This window comes from Limanda limanda, chromosome 10 (assembly GCF_963576545.1).
Source record: "Limanda limanda chromosome 10, fLimLim1.1, whole genome shotgun sequence".
Taxonomy (NCBI): domain Eukaryota; kingdom Metazoa; phylum Chordata; class Actinopteri; order Pleuronectiformes; family Pleuronectidae; genus Limanda; species Limanda limanda.
The window spans coordinates 11,179,753-11,202,084 of NC_083645.1; the positions used below are offsets into that span (position 1 = coordinate 11,179,753).

The window sequence follows — 22,332 nt, forward strand, 5'->3', positions numbered from 1 at the left end:
TAACGGTCACATTCAAGGCGTTGATCACGTAAGTAGCAGCTCACGTCCACATGAGACGTGCTCCCTCCAGTCCTCAGAGGAAATTAGTACAACTATCGACATTTATCCATCAGACATACAAACCCTGGTTAAACCCACCAGGCAAGTCTGTCACTGAGTCGAGCTCACTTCAATCAAGCTGCACCTGAGTTAAATCACTCAAAGAAACCAGTCCTCTAAATAATCCTGACTGTTTCCATCAGTCTCACAATTATAAAGAAAGTGATACAAACAGGCTCCGCCCCTTTATCAGGATTCCTGCCCAAATTTGAGTTTGTTGAAAAATATTTTTTTTAGTTTTCTGGTGTAGTTCTGCTGAAAAACTAAAAATCAAATAGATAAGGAGTGAAAACAAAAGACCAACAAACGTATATAAGAAAGAATCATAAAATCAAGATACATAATAATTCATTATCCATGTAATAACCACATTAATATCATGTATAAGACACAAGTCACGTGTTGTTACCACAGCCTCACAGGCTCATCACCAAGACGTGCAACATAGTTCAGAAGGTAACAGCAAAATAAAAAAAATGTATTGCCGAAAGACAACAACTTCAACAACATGCCGGCAAAATGGACAAAAGAAGGAAAAGCCAACACACCAACCCACAAAGGGTCCTAGGATCTGAGAATCTTCCTTCAACCTAAACCAACATCAGAACTAAAGCTCACAGAAATAAAGCTGCAGAGACTAGACAACTGGACCCATCAAAAAAGAAAAAAAGACACAACACGACAATACTATTGTTCTAAAGGTCATGCTGTACAAACTGCTGCTGCTGCAACCGGGGATGGAGAGAGAGATACATCTTGTTCACTCCTAAATACTTTCAACCAATCACAGTGCACCTGAGGAGAGAAGAAAACAGGAAACCATGAGTAGAAAGGAAATGTACGGGTGTTTTCTCTTCATTCAAAAGCGTGGTCTGTTAGTTTGAGAGATGGACTTGCACATTCAGATTCTGTGGTTTTTTCACTCAAAACCATGCGCTTGCACTCACACAGCTCCTGCTGGTGCTTAGATTTACTCTGCTTGTGCTCAAACTCTGCGCTTGCACTCAGATATTTTAGTCGTCCATCTTGGTTCTGTTTGTCCCAGTGGCTCTAACCTGATGCTTCACACCAGGTCTTCCTGCTCCTCTGTGTCTTCTGTCTGTGCTGGAGCAGCGATATCGTCATACTCAGGACAGTTGTCTAACTGATGGGGGAGAGATGAGAAATTATTAATCGTCACTGGACTTGCAAATAATCACAATTCATTCAAAACAGTTTGAACGTTGTTGGGCCCCCTGTCCATTCGTTTGTTTGTTCATCAGCAGGATTACACAAAAACTGATAAATGGAATTCCACAGAACTTGGTGGAACGATGGGACATCGGATAAGAAAGAAGTGTCAACGTGACGTCAACCATCGGTTTGTGGGCTGCCATTTAGAAGCCTCTATTTTTGACTTGGGTCCAGCGCCATCTTGTTTTTTGAAACCAGAAGTAAACATATTTGGAGGAGAGGGGGTGGAGCCTGAGTCAGGGCCCAAGGACACTGCCCGCCCACCTAAACCTGTGACCTGCACCCAGTACTAGCTGTCAATCACATGGTATCCATGCCCCAATGCCTGAAGTGCTTTATGGTTTTTGACTCTAAATGGATTATTCACTTCACTTTCTAGACCCAGAGTCTTCATCCATTTTAATATTCGGTCAATGGAAAGAACCTTTTGCATTTTGGGGCAGATTCAGACAAAGTAGCTGATTCAAGAAATGTTTTCTCTCTTTCTCCAACATAGTGAGATGAAAACAGTGATATGGAGTCATTCTTTTGGCCTCACTGTCTCTCACCTCTATCATCTCCACAGCTTCATTCTCTTCTGATTTCAAGCTCAGAGTTTTCTTCATCCTGGATCGAAAACAACAACAAACACAACATTTGAAAAAATGAACTTCATAACACTGAAACTAGTGTTTGAAGACATTTGAAGAAGACAGTGAAAGAGCAGAGGGTGAACTGATGGATTTGTATTGTTTTACCTCGTCCACAGAGTCCAGACAAGCACTGGAACCAGCAGGACCACCAGAGTCACCCTGATGGTATTCATGATTATCAGTGACTTCCTCGGACAACAGTCAGGAGACATGAGCAGTGTGGTTAGACTGATGACTCAGTTTGCCAGGTGATGCTGTTGGTCAGTCAGTATTGTTCATGTGCAATATGATGGGCTTGATATACAGCTGTGACACATCTGGAAATCCTGAGTATTGGTGGTTTAAGGTTCTGGTGCAATGAAAAGGTGGGGGGGGGGTGTAGGCTGTAAAAGTCAGAGTGCTAAAATCACCTGCTCCAACAGTCAGATGTAAGGTGGTGTTACTACGTCCTTGTGTGTTCTGGGCCTCACACTGATACTTTCCACCATGTTCAGCTGTGATATCATTGATGGTGAAGATTTGTCCTGATGCTTTTGGTGAGCCCTCGTTCTCCTTGTACCAGGTGTAGTGAGCTGCTGGGTTTTCTCAATGACTTCCTGTTGCACTACTGTTTTCCCGACTCCCCTGAATGTCCACAGATTTCCAAACCATAGTCCAGTTTGTAACGTGGACTTTAACGTTACATATTATGACCCTTTTCCACAATTAGACAGAGTTTCTTCCTAATAAAACGTGTGAGGAGCCCTGTTCAGAGTGGCCAGTTTGTGGGCGTCTCTTAAAATGTTAATGAGCCACTGCTCCCCCTGCTGGTAGGTGTATGTGTGATGTGTGCACAGGGGCAGGGTTTTGTTTTCACTACTGTCTGTCTGCTGAGAGCAGTTTGCTCTCACCTGAATGTGCACAGTGAAGGAAATATCTTTCAAGTTTACTGAGGATGGTGAAAGCTTCATGGATATTTTTACTGACGCTGGGTGGATTCCTCTTTGTGCTGCTGATGGTCTGACTGTGAATATTTATGGGGCAGACGTCAAACGACCCATATCTGCACATTTAAAATGTAAAGGACAAAGAATGGGACAGATTCAATATGTCTTCACTTAATAACCTGTGTTTCACTCACATGTCACAGTAATAAAGATGTTTGCTGAACTCCTTCCCAGCTCATTCTCAGCTGTGCAGTAATACTCTCCAGAGTCTGACGACAGGATGGAGCTGAGGACAAATTGTGTCTCTTCACTGAGACGTTGAACTTGTTCATCTCCACTCCTGTACCAGGTGTATTTAGCTGCTGGGTTAGCATCACTGCTGCAGGTCAGAGTCAACGAGCTGCCCTCCATGATCTCACCAGAGGGACTCGCTGACACAGAGGGAGGCTTTGGAGCGTCTGAGGGGTAGTTTATATTAACACATAGGATGAGAATACAATCAAAACACTGTCTGCATTATTTGTTAAAGTTTAAATTTAAATTATTTCCACATTATTGTAGCTTCATGAGGAGGAGTAAACTCACACACTGTAGGAGAAGGGAAACGCTCCTGTTCTTCTATAGCACAGTGATAGCTGTCTTCAGCATCAACGTGTTGGAGGTGAAAGTATTTTTTCCGTCCAACAGGTTTATTGTTATTGTACCAAATGTAGGAAAGATGATCAGGGGGCTGACACCTGCTGTGACAGCTCAGCTCTGTCCAGGTAGAAGATGGATTGGCTGTTGATCTCCTAAAATGTACCTGGAGCTGAGGGTCTGTGAACAAAGTAAACATGTGATTTTATTTCAACACACACACTAACATTTCAAACTGACTCTAATGTTAATGTTACCTGTGACAGACAGAGTGACTCCATCTGAACCAGTTAATCTCCCAGTAGGTTTGGTTGTTGTGATCGTGAACTTGTACACAGCTGAGTCGCTCTCTCTCAGGTTAGAGATTCTCACAGTGCACTTGTTGTTTTCACAGAGATACTCCACACGACCTGAATACTTCGGATCAGTCATTAGATCAACGTGACTCCCATTACTCTCTTTAATGAACCAGAAAGTTTTCTGAACTGTAGTATCAAGGTTATTCAACCTGGATGGGTATGTGTAGGTACAGGTAATGTCCACTGTTGATCCTCTGAAGGCACAGATCTCAGTAGAAGTGAAACTCACACTCCAGCCATTCTGACTCCTTACCACTGTAACACAGAGCACATCAGAGAATCAGCCAATAAACGTATACATTTATAAAACTAACTTCATGTATTTTCTCTGGTGAATCACCAGTCGGCAGGTTTTCATTTTAAGATGATGAAGATGCCAAGATGAGAAAACTTTCAGTTCACATTAAACACAGGGAAGTTCCCTTTAGACTTCAGTGTGAGGGAGAAACACACTGCTGGAGGTGAGGGACATGAGGGACCTTGGATAAGTTGCTCTTATAATGGGGCAAACTGGCCAATATGGAGGAAATTATCTGTGTCTTTTATGCAGAGTCGATTAAAGATGGACGACACGTCTCCACTTCCTCCCACTCTCCAGAAATGAAGCCAAAATATCCTGGATACCAACGCTGCCATCTTTCACATTTGGAACCACAGTCTGCACAGTAGTGATCCGGAGATGGAGCCACAGCATCAAGGTCCCGCCCATACATGAGCTCGACCAATCCTGAGTCAGCCTCAGCTGTCAATCATGAAGTTAAATCTAATTTTAATTGGAGGAGTAATGTCTTCCAATTTTATTTACACAAGAAGAATACAAGTACTAGTACTACACTAGTTTGTCAGTACTGACAGTAGTATCCAAAGAGTTCAAAGTATGTTAAGACCATAGGTTAAGACCATAGACTGTATGGTTAAGACACATGAAGTTATGGTACAATGCATTATCTCAAATACTCCAGCAGATGGTGCTGTTAGTGAAATACTGTAGATTAAACTCACCGATTGATGGAGAGCGGATATCCTCGTGTCCTTTAACAGCACAGAAAACTCTGTCTGCAGAATGAAAATAAACACAAAAAAATGCTCCTTCTTCCTTCATCTTCTGTTGGTTCCTGTACCAGACGTAGTTCAGATGATCAGGAAGACGACAACTGCTCTGACACCTGACCTCTGCATCCATGTCAAAATACTCCTTCTCTGAGCTGCTAACCTGCACATGCAAATCTGTGTGTGACAACAAGGAATTCATTTGAGTCCAAACTGACAACACAAACATGCATATAAAAGTGCACAGACATACTCAGGTGAACCAAACAAGATGTAGGAAATAAATGAATGAATGTTCAGATGTAAATGTTACCTGCTACAGACAGAGTGACTCCAGCTGAGCCAGTTAAACTCCAAGTAGGTTGGTTTGTTGTGAACATGAACTTGTACACAGATGAGTCCCTCTCTGTCAGGTTATAGATTCTGAGAGTGCAGGTGTTGTTTCCACAGAGATACTCCACACGACCTGAATACTCCGGATCAGTCCTTAGATCAACGTGAATCCCATTACTCTCTTTAATGAACCAGAAAGTTTCCTGAACTGAAGTATCATGGTTATTAACTCTGGATGGGTATGTGTAGGTACAGTTAATGTCCACTGTTGATCTTCTGAAGGCACAGATCTCAGTAGAAGTGTAACTAACATTCCAGCCATTCTCACACTGTACCACTGTAACACAGAGAATCAGATTCATAATGACACCAGAGAACACTTAGTTATCTTTTTACTTGTTGTAGAAAAGAATCACATTTCCATGAGCACCATTCCATAACATTTCATCTAATGACTCCACACACTGATGACAATTCCTGCATCGAGAGGAGAGGAACTAAGTCATGATGAGAATAATATTTCAGACTCTCGTCGATAGAAACCTTGATCTGCCTCAAACTTCTTAACAAAGATACAAAATAATACTGATGATAATTCATTCATATGTTTTCTTTCTGCATCACTTTACAGGTGGTGATCTGAAAATTAATGAATGGTTCATTTATATTTTTACTTTCTTTCTTAATCTCACTTCAGGTGAATCAGAAGTCCGAGTTGTAAAATGTAATGTAAAATAGAGTGACAACATGAATGTAGACGTACAGTACCTGTCACAGTGAGAAGAAGGACAACAAATCCACTCGCTGCTGCAGTTACAATCATAGTAGATGCTGCTCTCGTCTGTGACTTCAAACTATAAAAACGTCCTCAGATAAATAATGTGCACAAGATGAAACTCAGTGACATCACAGACACGTCTACCTCCAACACAGAAGAGTCTGAGAATAAAGACAGATTCTGTAAGATAAAGATAAATTTAAACTGTTAAACACCACCCATCTTCCTTCCTCTTTACACCTTCCTGCATGCTGAGCCCGATGGTGGCAGATTAAACTGTGGTTTGAACGAGTGTGATAAATAACTTTAGTGGCTGTTCATACCAAACCTGTATCATCCACATCACAACATCTCACAGACACAGGAAAAACAAACTAAAGGAGATTTGAGAAAAACTGGTGTGTTTTTATCTCATCTGTTCAGTGTCTCATTCAGATGCAATAAAGATTGACAAGAAAAAGACAAACCTAAGATTTAAAATTGAACTGTAAAATGAACTGTCATTAAAACTGTAAGTGAGATTAAAATATAGTAAGAGTGTCAAATCAAAAGCAAATTAGAAGTAAAAATGTGGAATATGCCCAAAATGGCCACTAAATGCAAAATAGCAGGCTTCTTGTAGCGTTTTTCAAATTGCAAATTGCACCTAAATACTTTTTTGTTTATCTGGTCATGATACACCTGTGTATCGATTTTTGTGAAGATTGGTCAATGTGACCACGTTCCGGGGGCCTCGGGGGGCACCGTTGAGCCATTTTGCGACGCCCATTGAAAATTCCTCCAGAATACATGAATTTTCACCACTTTCTAACTTCCTGCAAATTGTGGTAAGAATTTGAGCATGTTAAAGCCCTCAAAAAGCCAATTAATTTGCCTGAATAATAATAATAATCCTTACAATTTCAATAGGGCCTAACCTGTCAGTGCTCGGGCCCTAATAAATAAAATAAGAATTTGGTAAGAATTTGAGCATGTTAAAGCCCTCAGAAAGCCAATTCATTTGCCTGAAAAATAATAATAATAATCCTTACAATGTCAATAGGGCCTCACTGTCTGTCAGTGCCTGTCAGTGCTAGGGCCCTAAATATCAATCCTCTCCACATGATGACATTTTTTCATCAAGTATTTTGAATTATTCTCTGAGGAATTGTGGAAAATGTCAAAATGAAAATCCCCTATCTCAAAACAAAATCCTGGATCCACCCCCTTGTTCAGATCCCAACCAGCTTAACGACTTCTGTCCTGACCAATGTTGCATATTTCCACTAAGTTTGGTGGGAATCCGTCCGGCAGTTTTTGAATAATGCTGCTCATTCACAGACAAAACAGAGAAAGCATGACCCCCTTAGCGGAGGATAATAGTTTTGTCCAGTAGGTGGCGGTAACAAACTCCTACACTAACTGACCAACCGCCAAAAGCCATAAATCCATAGAAGAAGAATTAAGCTCTGATGACACGCCTGATTCGTCTCCTCTGGTCACATGAGCACCAGGGCGGAGGGGAGGGGGCACAAACATGGCCGCCGAGTCGGAGGAAGTAAACACAGCTGCAGGGGACGATGACACTAATCACCAGCTACTCGAGCCACGAGCTTCTGCAGCGGAGACCGACAGCGACTCAGCCGGCAGCGATGACCCGGGCCCGGCGGAGAAGCCCACTCCGGCGGCGGCAGGGAGCCCCTGGTCGGCCCCCATCCTGTCCCTGGCTCGGAAGGCCACGGAGACGATCAGCAGCGGGGTGAGCTACGCCGCCGGCCCGAGGAGCCATTCTCTGGGATCCGCTGCGAGCTCCCCGACGGAGAAGGAGCCGGAAAATGGTCTCAGCACTACTTCTAAAAAACTTCCTGGTACGCTGCGACTGTTTTTTAACATTTGACACCCAAGTTAGTACTTTCTGTTGAACCAAAGTTTTTAAAAACACCACAGTCAGGGTCAATCTGTGTGACTTCCTCTCTGCTGTCAGCTGTCAGCTCATGTGACCTCATGAGCGAAACCGTGATCTTACGGGTTGTGTTCCCACACTGTGTGTTTATCACTACTTGTAGTGTTGATGAATTACTTCTGATTTCCCCACCATGTTTAGCATTCGTTTGACTGATCCTCGTTACATTGCATCTGTTCCAGTCCTGCCCCCCAAAGACCCCACGGCCATAGAGAGATCCAACCTCCTCAGCATGATGAAGCTGAGCATCAAGGTGTTGATCCAGTCCTCCTTGAGTCTGGGCAGGACGCTGGACTCGGAGTATCCTCCTCTGCAGCAGCTCTTTGTCGTCCTGGAGCATTGCCTCAAACATGGCCTGAAAGGTGAGACCGACCATGAAACAGAATCCATTTATATTTAAGGTTATGTCGCAATATTGGGTAGGATAACATTAATTGTGCGTTCGCTGGAGGTGCCCCCCAAACTTCGGAACAGTGCTTTCCTTTTGTACATATATTTAAGACCAAACTCCACATCATAGCATTTTTATGTTATTTAATGCTTGTTAATGCTCTTTTTAAAATTTTGCATTGTCTTATTTTGTTGTACAACAATCGGTTGTTTTTAAATTTGCTATACAAATGAAGTTGACTTGACAAGACAATAGGAGCGTGCGAAAATGACCTTTGCTGTTTCCTTTTCAGCCAAGAAGTCTTTCATCGGTCAGAACAAGTCCATATGGGGACCCCTGGAACTGGTTGAGAAGCTGTGTCCAGAGTCCGTCAACATTGCAACAAGTGCTCGAGACATGCCCAGCATTAAGTATGCTACTGCACAAAGTTGTTCAGTAAACCTACAATGTGAATTATATGCTTAACACTTGTAATATATAAATGTATTCTCTTTCAGGACCGGTTTGGGTAGAGGAAGGGCTTGGCTGCATTTGGCACTGATGCAGAAGAAAGTAGCTGACTATATGAAAGCTTTGCTGGACCGCAAGGACCTCCTGAGGTTAGTTAGACCCAGTTCAGACCTGCTATTAACATCCTCCCTGAGTGATCCTATCACAAGTGGTCAGCGCTAAGGACATGTCTGATGTCGCCATAATGCGTCCTCAATGCGTCCTGAAATCCGATCACCCAAACCACATGGGCGCATCACGTAAACTGAACGTAAACACCTCCTGGACTACAATTGAAGGGACTCAGCTGACGTCTCTGACCCGCTACATGTCATCCACACTTTTACTTTTCAAGGGTCCATACATCGATTTGTCTTTAGCCACAATATAAACACTGATCTCTGCATAATGATAGATTATTTTCTTGAATTGGTGAAATCCTGTGTCTCAGTTGCGTGCACTCATTCTTTCATTCATTCATTCATTCTTTCCGTCTTGACTCCAATCGCTCGCTCTCTTTCTCTCTCTCGTGCCGACACACACAAAAACATTGTAATCTGACACATCTATAAACTCAATCTGAGTAAAAACAACATCAATTGGCGACATTTAAAGTCCTGATTATTTTCATTTTGAGCGGGGAAGTGACATCTGATTACAAGTGGTCATACGAGACATTCGGGACTCTTTTTAATGTCAGGTGCAAACCCCCAAACTTAACACCGTCACCTTGTGATCAGATCTCTCAAGAAGGATGTTTATATCGGGTCTGAAAAAGACTTTAGACTTATCAGTTGTGCAGGTTCAGCACCAAGCATTTTACACTGACTACTTGCAGATCATTCCACGTTTGTTTTCCCATGTTCTAGTGAGTTTTATGACTCTGGAGCGTTGATGATGGAGGAGGAGGGGGCGGTCATTGGGGGACTGCTGGTGGGCCTCAACGCAATTGATGCAAATCTCTGTATAAAAGGGGAGGATCTTGATTCTCAGGTGAGTGATTTGGGCCGACACATCCCAGCAGTCCCACACCTCATCTTCTCTTGGAGAAACAAGTTGATCTGGCCACACAGTGACTGGTTTCCCTTTCCCATTTAGGTGGGAGTCATTGACTTTTCCCTTTACCTGAAAGATCCAGCCAACTGTGAGACTCAAAAAGAGTAAGTGGACTGAGCATCTTTTCCACACTGGGTGTCTTCATGTGTTGAACGTCTCCTGCATGATAATCATTGGATTTCAAACAAACGTTTTGCTTATCAAACCCTCTTTCTCTGTTAGTGATTTAAAGATGACAGCCATATTGGATCAGAAGCACTACATAGAGGAGTTGAATCGTAACTTAAGCGGCACCGTCACTGACCTTCAGGCTAAGATGGACTCTATTGAGAAGACCAACTACAAACTCGTGGAGGAGGTCAGGGGATAGTAGTGTGATTGCTTGTTGTTGCAGCACCTGTGTGCCCTGGATTGTGTGTTTTTCACCTGACAGACGCCTGTTTGTTTTTCTTTCTCTCAGCTGACGGCAGCAACGGACAGAATCAACTCTCTGCGGGAGGAGCAGGAGCAGCTGAGAAAACACAATGACTCAATCCTGCAGTGCAGCCAGAAAAAGGAAGAGGTCCGAAAAGGAACTGTGGCTACACCACTCCATAAATAAATAACATACAAACTGTATGTTTCATTCTTTTCTCTTTTTTCTCTTTTCAGGCAGCTCTTCAGGACAGCCAGGTGGAGCTGGAGACATACAAACAGACCCGACAGGGCCTGGATGAGATGTATAATGTGGTGTGGAAGCAGTATAAGGAGGAAAAAAACATTCGCCAGGTCAGTTTTCAACAGCTAGAGGATGAGAATACAACAGGGATGTTTAAGTGAAATGTGACTCAGCTGCTCTGTGTTGCTTCTTGGGAGGATGTGGTGAAGGCAGAAGATACTTGTTGAGCATGAGACGGGGATTGGAGCAATTTACAAGTTAGTCTCCACTCTCATTTATTCATGTATTAGAAATGCATGAATAAAAGAGAGCCAGGGTCAGTCCATATCGTCAACAGCTCTCGAATCTCATTGTCATTCCAACAGGACACCTTTTCTTCCTGAGATGTTTGTATTCTTTTCACTTTTTTCAATTTTGCGTACGTCGTGTGTTAGAAACATCAACATCCCATTCACTCACTGTGAATTTTCTGGACATTTTCCTGACGTATTCTTACACAGACCCACTCAGACCTTTTACTAGGAGGCTGGCAGGAAAAGTTCTGAAAAATGTCTGGACCGACTGACTTGGACATTTGCATTCTCACATACAGCCCATTTGGAAAATGTCATGAAAATGTCTGGACATCAGTGCATGTCTCAAAGCAGCTGCCGTTCCTTGTCAACAGGTGTTTCACAGACTACAGAACTGAATTAGACTTGTGTTGTTTGTGTTCCGACAATGTGTGACGTTAGGAGCTGGAGCGTGAGTTGGAGCTGCAGGTGGGGTTTAAGCAGGAGATGGAGGTGGCCATGAAGCTGCTGGAGAAGGACACGCATGAGAAACAGGACGCACTGGCAGCCCTGCGACTTCAGCTCGACCAGGTCAAGACGCTTAACCTGCAAATGGTCAACAAAGCTCAGGTAGACCCACGTGCATTTCTCTCTCTTGTACATCCACTCAGACAGAACCCATGTTTATTCAGCTTTTGTGACCCTTGAGGACTCGCAACGAGAAGCAGAAAGAAAGCAGGCAGAGGCTGTGCAGCTCGAGGAGAGGATGAATGAAATGGAGAATTCAATGGTGGAACTAGAGCAGAGGTATGTGTATGTGTCCATGTAAGATTATGTGTGTTTATAATGACATTTTCTTAAACAAATGTTCTGCTTTTTGGTCTTTTGGATGCCACAGACTCCAGAACTCGGAGCAGCAGCGCAAACAGAGCGACCAGTCCGACAAAGACATGCGAGTGGAGCTGGAGGGGAAAGTCGACGATCTCCAGAAACAACTGACTGACCTGGATACACTAAGGTTAAGAGGCAAAAGTTTGTGTAGCATACATTCACAAACTAAAAAATATGAAGTATCATACAGAGGAATAACATTACTACAAATATCTACAGTACTTCTTATAAAGGAAAAGCCTGCCAATGCTGAAGATGATTTTAAACGTTGGATGAATATGGCTAAAATGACATCGCAGCTTATGAGTAGTTCTTACTCTAGCTGAGCTCACGTGTGTTCATTTAAAGATAAATACAATTTCAAGCTCCAAGAGTAACAAGTAACTTTCTGCAGAAATGAAGTTTTCCTGTTAATGGGTCTTATTAGGGGAAAGGAATGTCACTAGCCAGGTCAAATGGTGACACACTCCTTCACATTCAGCAATCTTACAGGTCTCTACACAATATAAACACATTTAGAAAGCCAGTCCACTAACCAGAAGATGTGTTTCGATCCCTGTCTTCTCCAGTTCACATGCCTAAATGTCCTTGTTTCTGAACCCCACATTTTTGTCTCTACCAGTGTCTTTAATTTTAAGTTAAATTGTCATGGGAAATAAGAATATTTTTTTACTTGAATAAATCAAATAGTTTTCTACACTAGCTGGTGTAAAAACTCAGTTTTCCAATCTTAAAATGGTCTTTTAATAAATGGGTCCTCTATAATCATTGTATGCTCAACTTAAGATACCATGTCCTGTTCTATGCACAGACTGGGCTTAGAGAAGGAGCTGCGCACTGAGAGGGAACAGAGACAAGGTTTGCAAAAATCTCTGCAGAGGGAACAGGACAACAGCATGGAGCTCCGCACACAGCTGCAACAACTGCAAGGCCTGAACACGGTCAGTGTCCCACAAACCAGGGATGGTGCCAGTTAGGCTGGAGGTGGATTCGAAATCATGAAAACCTTTTTATACTATAATGAAAAGTTCATATACAGTTCTAAGTCTCCCTATACAGTAGTCTTTTTTCCCCAAGTGCCAGGTTTGTTTTAATTTCTGGGTTCCATCTCAAACCTGCTAATTTGTTTTACTGCTGTAGTTATTGGTGCAAAAGCCTGAGCCATAAATACAATGTTTATCCTATTTAAGTTTTTCTAAGTGAGCTTATACTTATAAATAAATCCATGGATTACTGTGATGCTAAGCTTTGTTTCCTGTGGACTGCTGATGCAGGAGCTGCAGGAGTTGAAGCAGGAGAAGCAGCAGCTGCAGCAGAGGTGCGAGCAACAGGAACAGGCTCTACAGGAGATGGGACTGCATCTCAGCCAGTAAGTGCTTTTGACCTCATCCTCTTGTTTGTTGGTCAATGTCATTATATTTTCTTATGTTGCATTCAACTGTGTCAAAGGTCTAAACTCAGGATGGAGGACTTCAAGGAGGTCAACAAAGCCCTGAAGGTAAAATGTGATGGAGTGGATGGTGCCCTTTTATTATTGATTCTGTAAGATCTGAAAACATCATGGGAAACCTTGTCTTGTCCTTCCGTTGCTTGCATCAGGGCCACGCTTGGCTGAAGGATGATGAAGCCACTCAATGCAAACAGTGCCTGAAGGAGTTCTCCATCGCACGCAGAAAGGTAGGCTTCTTTCTCTTTGCATCTCCTTTATTCCTTCTCTGTATTGTGGACCACCAGTTATTTAAAATGGGTGTTGTATATTTGTGTTTGCAGCACCACTGCAGAAACTGTGGGGACATCTACTGCAGCAACTGCTCCAGCAATGAGCTGGCCTTACCTTCCTACCCTCGGCCGGTGCGGGTGTGCGACGTGTGCAACGCCCTCCTGCTACAAAGAAGCTCCAAAGGCTCCTGACAGAACACACACGAGTGTCCAGTGTATCTACGAGAGCTCTCTACTGACCACATGCTCATCCACTATGATTGTTTTTAAATTATGTATGTTACAAAAATGTCATCCAGTTTTTAGGGAATTGGATATGGTCAATTTCCACTTAACCTGAAATTCAGCACGATTCAGTCGAGCTGTTTTTTAGGCGTGAAGTTCGCAGCAGGAGATAAGATCGGGGAGACCATGTATGAGGCAGGACATTAACAGTTTTGTTAACTGCAAATTGTCACCGGCTTTGAAAGCAAAGCTGACTTCTGCGTTTTCTTCATGTATGGCTTGTCTTTTTTGTCCTGAGGTGTTTAGTTTTTTTCAGTTTTGTGTTCATTGCTCCCAGTGCATTTTCATACTCTACTGTCATACAAGCTCACTTGGGACATTTCACCCAGTGGCTGGCAGGAAAAGTTCTGAATTTTTCAAAGCAACCGTCTCAGACATTTGCGTTCTCACATACACCCCCTCTGAAACTTTGAAAAACAATATCCAGAGCCCAGTGCATGTCTGAAAACCGCGTGCTAATCGATGGCCACCTTTAACAGTGATGGGATTAGCTTATTAAGTTTGTGCAGACTTGATTTAGTTTTTTATTATTTCATATTTTTTTTTGCCTGGAATAACAGGTTTCACATTTTGGCACTCGCTTGATAAAGTCTTGAACGATACTGCTGGTTTTCTGCTTAAGTGGAGGATCACTGGTGTAGCTGGTTTACAGATAACTTGTGTACATCATTTCATCTTAATTTCTATGGCTGTGGCCTCATGCAAAATTATGTAAATGACTGTAGAATGTTAACAAATCTGACTATTTTAGAATGTATTATAACATGGTTTTTGTGGATTGTCACAAAAGATACAAAGCCATTTTCTTAATTTGAGGAATGATGAAGATTTTATATCTGGACATTTGATAAAAATGAATAAAACCTTTTTTGAAATGCGTGTTTCAATTAGATATTCCAGACTAGTTTATTCACGTTGTGCACAGGAAATTCAAATAGCATTTGAAGCAGTAGAAACCTACATGTCTGCAGATTTGAAATTCACATGTTGATACAGTCCTCATCCAGAAAAACTGCGCCATCAACAGTCACACCTTTAGAAAACAAAACATGCTCTGACCATGTGAAGTTTCAAATTCAGATTAACACTTTAATTGGAAATTAAAAGCTAGAAGATGAAACGAGGTCAAAACATAACCTTCCAGAACAGATTTGTTTTGTTCATGCACTCAGACATTGAAAATTATGTTAAAGCCACCGGGACAGGATGAGTTAACCTTGAGGAACAGCCAGGTGTTGGGTGAATAAACACAAAGAACACATTTCCTGGTATCAAAATTTTAAAGCAGATTTTCTGTGATGTGTGGAAAACTGAGTATTGGGGAAGACGAACAGCGCTTCTGAAAAACTTCTTGAGACACGAGATGATCTCGCTTCGGTCTGAAGATCATCCACTTAAAAAAAACAAATACAAACCCTACCGCTCAGTATTTTCAAAACATCCTCACCTGACCCTAACGTTTTAATAGGTGACTTACATTTCCAGTCCTTCCAGCAAATTGCTGAGTTAAAAAGAAACATCAAATAAAGGGGGAGAAAAAAAAAACTACATTCCCCATCCCCCACCCAGTCCATTCATGGAGCCTCTGCTTCCTCCTCCTCCGCTGCTGCCGTAGTAACTGCTTCCCATTCCGCCCTGGTTACCTAACAAGAGAAAGAGAATACATACTATAGGACCGGGGAGTTCAAGAACAAGCAAAATGCTGCACTGGTGCCCTTGGATAAAAACCTGCCCAGGCTTTTATGCTATTACATATCAATACTTAAGAGCAGGAAATGTTCTGGTTCAGGGTGAATGTGCACAAATCCTGTTGTAACAGAGCTGACACTCACTATAGTCATTGTAACCGCCCATGTTTCCTTGGCTGCTGTATCCTCCAGAGTAGCCTGAGCTCAGCTGGCCACTGCTGTAAGACGACTGGTTACCTGTGGAGAGGAAACATCACATCAGGTGTAAGGGGACATTAAATCACTAGGACATATACTTGTTTTATTCTGATGTGTGCTTTTTTTCTTGTCAGAGCTACCAGATTAACTAACAAATAACAGAGGCCACTATTTAAGACCTTTCAAACAAATACTCACCCATGCCACCCATCATCTGGCTGCCATAAGCGCCATTACTGCCACCTGCTGTTGAGTTCAAGAACAGCTCCACGTATCGATGCTCTGGGGGGGCAGAAACAGGGAGTGAGTGACACTGAATAACAAATACTGCTATATAGGGTTGAAGTAAAGACACGCATTGGTAACTCACGCATGTTTGCTTTGTCTTTGGACATAGCTGCCACAGCATCCTCGTGTGTTGCAAACTCTACATCTGCCTCCCCGGTTACTCTGCCATCGGGCCCGATCTCAATATGGACCCGCACCGGATTCAATGGTGAGAAAAACTAAGAAATGCAAACACAACAATAGATTAACTTGTGCTAAATTGCTGTCAACCTGCAGCATGCATGGAGTAGATGGGAATTGAGCAGTTCATCTGGTTTGTAATGATTCTTTTATCTTACATTATAGATGTCTGTCTCTGAGGCTCTGTACGGTAGCCCCCTCATGTGGACACAGTGGCCTGTTGTGCTCTGGAAGGAAGAGCCGCCGCCACCTCCACCGCCGCCGCCGCCACCATCTCCATACCGTCCGTCCGATACACCTGGATATACATTAGGAAGATTAACACGGGGTCTTATGGGGACTTTACATCCTAATCTTATTTCTGTGCAGTTAACATGAAGGTATGAAGGGTGAGTGATAATTTAAAACAAATGCACAGGTCAATTGATCAGCAGATGTGATTTTGACACCCACCTCCTCCATATCCTCCTCCTCCGCCGCCTCCTCCTCCTCCTCCACGACGCATTCTGTCATAAGATCCCCCTCGGCCCATCATGTTGTAGCCACGACCACCTGAGGGCCGGTCATAGGGGCCAGGTCTCTGCATGCCCATTGGCTTTCGCTGGGGTTCATAGTGGGTACGCACCTCAGCGCGGCTACTCTTGAAGATCTCAATGTACCTAAGAGCATATAGACACCACAGTTAGGGCATGTAGAATGGATCGATAGTGCATTTGCTCAATACTGATGAAACTGGGCTATTTAGATGCTGTCATGGTGTAGTCCATAGGTGGTAATATCTTTTGAGGAATTAATGCAAGTTGTTAATGAAATAGATTCAAGGAATCAACTTATTTACTGAGTTGAAAAAAGGAAGCTGTTCAAATTCATATGGTCCTAAATTACTTTAACCCCTTTCTTATGGTTACCTGAAGCGATTTACAGATCTGATTCAGTGTGTTGTGATGGAGCATCCTGTGTCCTTGCCATGACAGCCATAGTACTGGTTTTCGAGGGGCGGAGAGGGCACCAGCCCTTCTGCAACCCACTCTATGCATTACCTGTGACAGTGGGCCCCAGATCCTCGTGTACAGTAGCCCTCTGATTTTACCACCAGGGAGACTCCTTACCATTTATCAGCCTGGACTCATGTTTAGTGCGTAGACATATGTTCTCAAAATTAAACATGTACTCAAATTGAGGATGACTTATTAAAATATACATGTATAAAATAACAATGGTGCCCAAGCACGCTTGTGTTCCCGCGGGACATTGTGAATGTGTGGTCTATATTGAATGGCAATAAGTGTATGCGTTTGTGGTAAATATTACATATGTGCTTGAATAAGCCAAGATGAATGTATAGTCAGATTTGCATTTGGTTTTGATGTTGAAGGTGCACACCATAAGAAAAGCAACTTATCCAGCCAACCAACCAACCATCCCCACCTGTGCCCTATTCTTTCCTTGTGTTTCTTTAGAGCCTTTTCAGCTATATCCTGTGAAGCAAACTGCACGAAGGCCTCCCCCGTACTCCTCCCCTGGATGTCCACCGGCAAAGTTATCCCATTTGGCACGATTTCCAACCCTTCAACCCAAGGACAGATAACCCCAGCAGGGGACACATTAAATCACATTCCCAATCACAGAGAGAAGTTTCTCTAAAGAGAGAGATATCAAACTTATGGAAAACTCTACACAATCATCACATACACCAGTTCGAACTTTAAACCAGTGACTGGCCATTTCAACGACTTACATTTACTGGATTTTGGGGTAGAAAGAAATGAGAGGATAGAGGAAGAAATATGGTAAAAGGGCATTGTGTGGGAGATCAGGCTAGTATTAATGTGTTGATGAAGAGAGAAAAACATCCTGGTGGGTGACATGAGCCTGATTACTGTTTGCCCATAACAATTGGAATATAAAGACAAAAATTATTAAAAAAAAGACAAGGGTGTGAGGAGATGGGGAAGAAGACAAATGGGGTTAGAGACTTTCATATCAGTGATGAGTGGGACCCATTCCATCATTAGTAAATTACCATAAGGCACAGACAACTTAAAATGTAGCTAAGCTGTTTTACTTCTAACAGACCCATTTAAAGGAAATGTGATGAAAGTGGGTTCAAGATCATATGAGGGGCATAGATAGGAAAAGGGTTTTTGCATAAAAGATTCGCCCCTTGAACCAACACTGACTATTAGGTATTCAAATTTCTTCTATCAAATTTTAACTGCCTTCCTTTTCCGCCTTCATTTCCTCACTGTTCATCAATCCTGGAACATTTTTATTATTCTATAATGTAAAAATACACAGTAGGCAATCATTCTCCAATGGTACATCGACCTCTGTGTTAAGAGCCAGATTCAGTGTACATTAAAAAAATAAGAAACACGAAAAAATAAGATGGAAAAAAAAAAGTTGCCGCTACTACTATGAGGAAGTTTATTATTAATCGCAGAAACGAGATCTAACCATACCTGAGAAAAACTGTACTATCTCCTCTTTGCTGCAGCCAAAGGGGAGACCTCGGAGCCGAACGAGCCCATCTCCTGCCGTCTCTGGACAGTTTGGCCCTGTGTGCTTCATGACCCAGTCCATCTCCACGTTGTTGGATTTAAAAACTATGATCGCAGGACACAATGCAATCAGTTATCACAGCGAAACAGTCATTACAAAGGATCCATCTGTAAAGCAGTTTTACACACCCTCCACGTATCTGTGACCCATAGTTTCTCGGTCTTTCTTCACTGCAATCTTCAGGTCCTCCTCGGTCTCCAGCTCCACAAATGCCTCTCCACTGGGACGCCCCTCTCTTGTGTAGGTGAAGTGGATTCCCCCTCCTCCTCCATTGTTGATGACTTTACAATCGGCTTCTACGGTACAAAAACACAAATGCCCATTAAAACCATTTCCAGCTGCTTCAAATGTTTTTTTCCTTCAAACAATATCTAAATATGTGCATACGAAAAACCAACCTGAGAAAAACCTCTGTACTTCGTCCACTGAGCAAGACCATGGGAGACCCCTGATGCGTACAACATATCCTTCATCTGCCATGACTGCTCGCAATCCCTGAAGAGAAATACAAAACTAGTATTATTATACATGTGGGAAAATAACAGGCATAACTTTACTGGGTCAGCTTCTACATTCGTATCCTGAATATCGGCTCTGTCCATTTAACTAGTATTCTTTGTCACAGCTTCACAAAGACATCTGCCAGCAAAAGGTGATTTTCAACTAAACCACGTCTCCCATCAGCCTGCACGTTGAGTCCCCAGAACCGGACTCTTCATTCGGATGGGGAAGCATTGGCCTACATTTCTGGAGGTTCTCTTTACGTGAGCCACATACGTGAAAACAGGGGGAAATTTGCCGAGGCCGTAAAAGCCGTGTAAAACGCCATCTTCCCTCTGAAAGGTAAAATGGGGTCACGGTTTGGAGCGATCACAATTGTCTCCCGAGTCTGAAGCGTGGACGTGATGCTAGGAGTGTGTGGTTTGGTTGGCAGCGCCATCTTGAGGCCTTTTCATTGAGGAAAACCTTTAAGTACGAAATCTAAAGAAATGTCGGTTTACCGAATAGTCCGTGCGAGAACGAGACCTGTGGCCTGGGAGAAGGAAGCAGGGAAACTGTGACGAATGACCGATTCCCCGCTTCCTACAAACACAAAGGCTTTGATCATCACTTCACAAAAAGCGCGAACCAGACGAGTCGGTCTCGGGACGCTAGCAACACAACAAAGCGCAGCTTTAGCGTCTCCTACTCCGAATTAGAAAACATTTCTGAGGTTGAGGTGCATCGATGGAGGTAGAAGAGAGCACAGAGGACATGATGAATTAGTAATGAGGGCTCTGGTTTGTCTCAGCCCGGGTGCGGGGCCTGCAGCGCCTTCACCACCGCACCCAGACCCAAGAACAAAAGCGGCCCTCTCGGCCTGCGCCATGTTATTAGCTGCTAGCTCCCAGGCTAGCATGTGCTAACTAACGGTAACGTCACTGTGATAGAATGAAGAGTTCTTACCGGAAGCTGTTCAATGCCCTTAATTCAAGCTAAGTTTAACGCCATGTTTTAGCAAGATTAGTTAAACGAGAGCTCCGTATGTGAACTTACCTGATTCAAGCGTAGATACAACACGCCGGAGTGTGTGTGAGCAGACCTGCGTGATGCGGAGGAAACCGTGCGCAGAGTTGCCAGTCCCTCCCCTCGTCATCCCCCTTTCAGGAAGTGTAAGATGACGTGCTGAATTTAACCTGCGTCACAGTCACACCATTTCACAACCAAACCTTTACAATTACACTTTTAATCAATATGTGTGTTTTAAATTTAACAAAATAAAAATTATATAAAGTTTTTCTCCTCTAATGTGTCACAGTTTTCAGAAAATGTGGGTTTTTGGTTCACACCTGGCAACCCTGGCTGCAGAGCCAGGCACCTCCGGCCGCCTGTGCGTCCACGACGGTCCACGCCCTGGCCCGATGACGCGGCCGCCCGAGGCCCTGTGCGGCCCGGTGGCGTCTCCTGGCCTACAAACCTCAGCCTGGATCTAACCAGAGGAGCAGCTCGGTCCTCCATGCTCTGCAGACTGAACCGTGTGCAACTCACAGGACACCTTCCACAACAACACCTTACAAAACACATTCACACATAAACACCACCAAATATCACAATGTCCCTATGTTCATGTAGAAACGGTGACTCTCCTTGCCCGTGCAATCACCCTGTGCCACTGCACTTTACTTTGTAGCATATGTACAGACCAGTATAGGAAAGGTTTATATTATGTATATACTCCGAATTGTTTATATTTTTTTTTTTTTTTTTTTATCTTTTGCCTTTTTTTTAATCTTTTTTATTTTCTTTTCTGTGACTGAAACTCCAAGTTGTGTGGATAAATAAAAAAGTTTTATCTTATCTTATGTCTTATCTTATCATACAATAATCAACACTAAATACCAGTTAATAAGACATACCAGTAAGTAGCAAATCACAATAGATATTGATAGATATTTTTTTTTGTATGAGGGTGTGTAACAGTATTATTAGTAGTAGCTTATTTAGGTTAATCATTGAAACAAGGACATACCGAAAACCCTTGGCTACTATGAGTGGAAATTACAAATTTGAAGAGGTCAAGTGCACAAGTAGCATTTGTAACTATCTAGATCTACATCCAAGATGGTAGTTTGTTGGCCGGCCAAAAGTAATGAAGGCGAGCCAGTTCTGGATCACTTGATGAAATTAGTCAACTCTGGAAAGGAGAAGCTTCATTCAACAACCTCAGACTTGCCCTTTTGTGAGGCAATTCGAATCAGTCTGGAATGCAGTGGTGTACTGGCCATTGACATGAACCCTATAAATAATGACCATACTGTAGAATTGTATATGATTATCTGTAAGAGGCAGAGGGTAAACAATTACATTAACTCTAATGGTTTTATTAAGTAAAATTTTGAAATACTGGTTTGCTACTTTGGTTATTTTGTGCTTCTTATTCCAATGATAACCATCATTTTGAATGTTTATGTTCTCCGAAGCACTGTGTGTGCACTGCATACACAGATATATAAGTACAATGATTATAATTTCATGTTCTATAACAGTCATGACAAAAATTCACCATGATTCCAAGGTGTGTTTCAGGTAATACATGTGTACTTTAACATCAGCAAACTTACAACTGCACGACTTTTCAATTACTATATTTAGATTGCTGTTTAGCAGGTTAAGGGTTTAAATTGATTGATTTTCCAATAGCAGTACATGGATATAAAGTTTAGAATGATAAAAAAGAACATGCAATCAGTATAAAGATAGACAAACTGCATCCTTGTGCTAAATATTACTGCAAAAGGTAGAAACCATCTTTTTGAGTAGTTATCTTGTGGTTGAAATCTCACTGAAATCTGTTCACAATAAATAAAAAAGAACAACACCCATTGTGTCTATGAGAAAACAGAAGTTCAATAAAAAAAAATGTTTAAAAAAACCACAGACATTCTTTACATGAAAAAGTAACTATGTGTAATGACAAAAAATACAGAGGAAATGCATGATAGGAACTTTTTTAATAAGTAATGCAGGTTTTTTTTACTTAGGACCAATTTGTGCGCTGGTTCATGGTGGACAGGTGCCAAATCATCTGCCCTCTAAAAGGAATATCTGCACCACAGGGTCACTTCAATATGTCTGAAGAAGTTTGAAAAATAGGTTTGGGATTTTTGTCACAGGTAAAAAGATGCTG

General features: G+C 42.4%; 3 protein-coding genes across 3 annotated transcripts; 1 reads left to right on the forward strand and 2 right to left on the reverse strand.

Annotated features, from left to right (window-relative positions):
• Positions 1-3,076: 3,076 nt before the first annotated feature.
• On the reverse strand, positions 3,077-6,091 carry LOC133012277 (myelin-associated glycoprotein-like). The gene is made up of 6 exons (XM_061080255.1): positions 6,037-6,091; positions 5,522-5,605; positions 4,888-4,941; positions 3,784-4,140; positions 3,476-3,706; positions 3,077-3,348 (listed from the first exon to the last, which is right to left on the reverse strand). The coding sequence occupies exons 1-6, from the start codon at positions 6,089-6,091 to the stop codon at positions 3,077-3,079; spliced, it is 1,053 nt and encodes a 350-aa protein (XP_060936238.1).
• Positions 6,092-7,552: 1,461 nt separating this feature from the next.
• rufy1 (RUN and FYVE domain containing 1) lies at positions 7,553-14,610 on the forward strand. The gene is made up of 17 exons (XM_061079048.1): positions 7,553-7,893; positions 8,171-8,350; positions 8,672-8,789; positions 8,877-8,978; positions 9,738-9,861; positions 9,967-10,028; positions 10,147-10,282; positions 10,385-10,486; positions 10,576-10,692; positions 11,317-11,484; positions 11,564-11,661; positions 11,753-11,872; positions 12,557-12,686; positions 13,020-13,114; positions 13,195-13,243; positions 13,345-13,422; positions 13,516-14,610. Exons 1-17 carry the CDS (start codon positions 7,563-7,565, stop codon positions 13,654-13,656), a joined length of 2,151 nt encoding a protein of 716 aa, XP_060935031.1. The 5' UTR covers positions 7,553-7,562; the 3' UTR covers positions 13,657-14,610.
• A 20-nt stretch (positions 14,611-14,630) lies between these two features.
• LOC133011340 (heterogeneous nuclear ribonucleoprotein H-like) lies at positions 14,631-20,263 on the reverse strand. Its single transcript, XM_061079049.1, has 11 exons — positions 20,202-20,263; positions 19,064-19,160; positions 18,794-18,961; positions 18,566-18,709; positions 17,532-17,670; positions 16,557-16,762; positions 16,262-16,401; positions 16,006-16,141; positions 15,834-15,917; positions 15,582-15,674; positions 14,631-15,392 (listed from the first exon to the last, which is right to left on the reverse strand). Exons 2-11 carry the CDS (start codon positions 19,143-19,145, stop codon positions 15,295-15,297), a joined length of 1,290 nt encoding a protein of 429 aa, XP_060935032.1. The 5' UTR covers positions 19,146-19,160; positions 20,202-20,263; the 3' UTR covers positions 14,631-15,294.
• Positions 20,264-22,332: the final 2,069 nt, after the last annotated feature.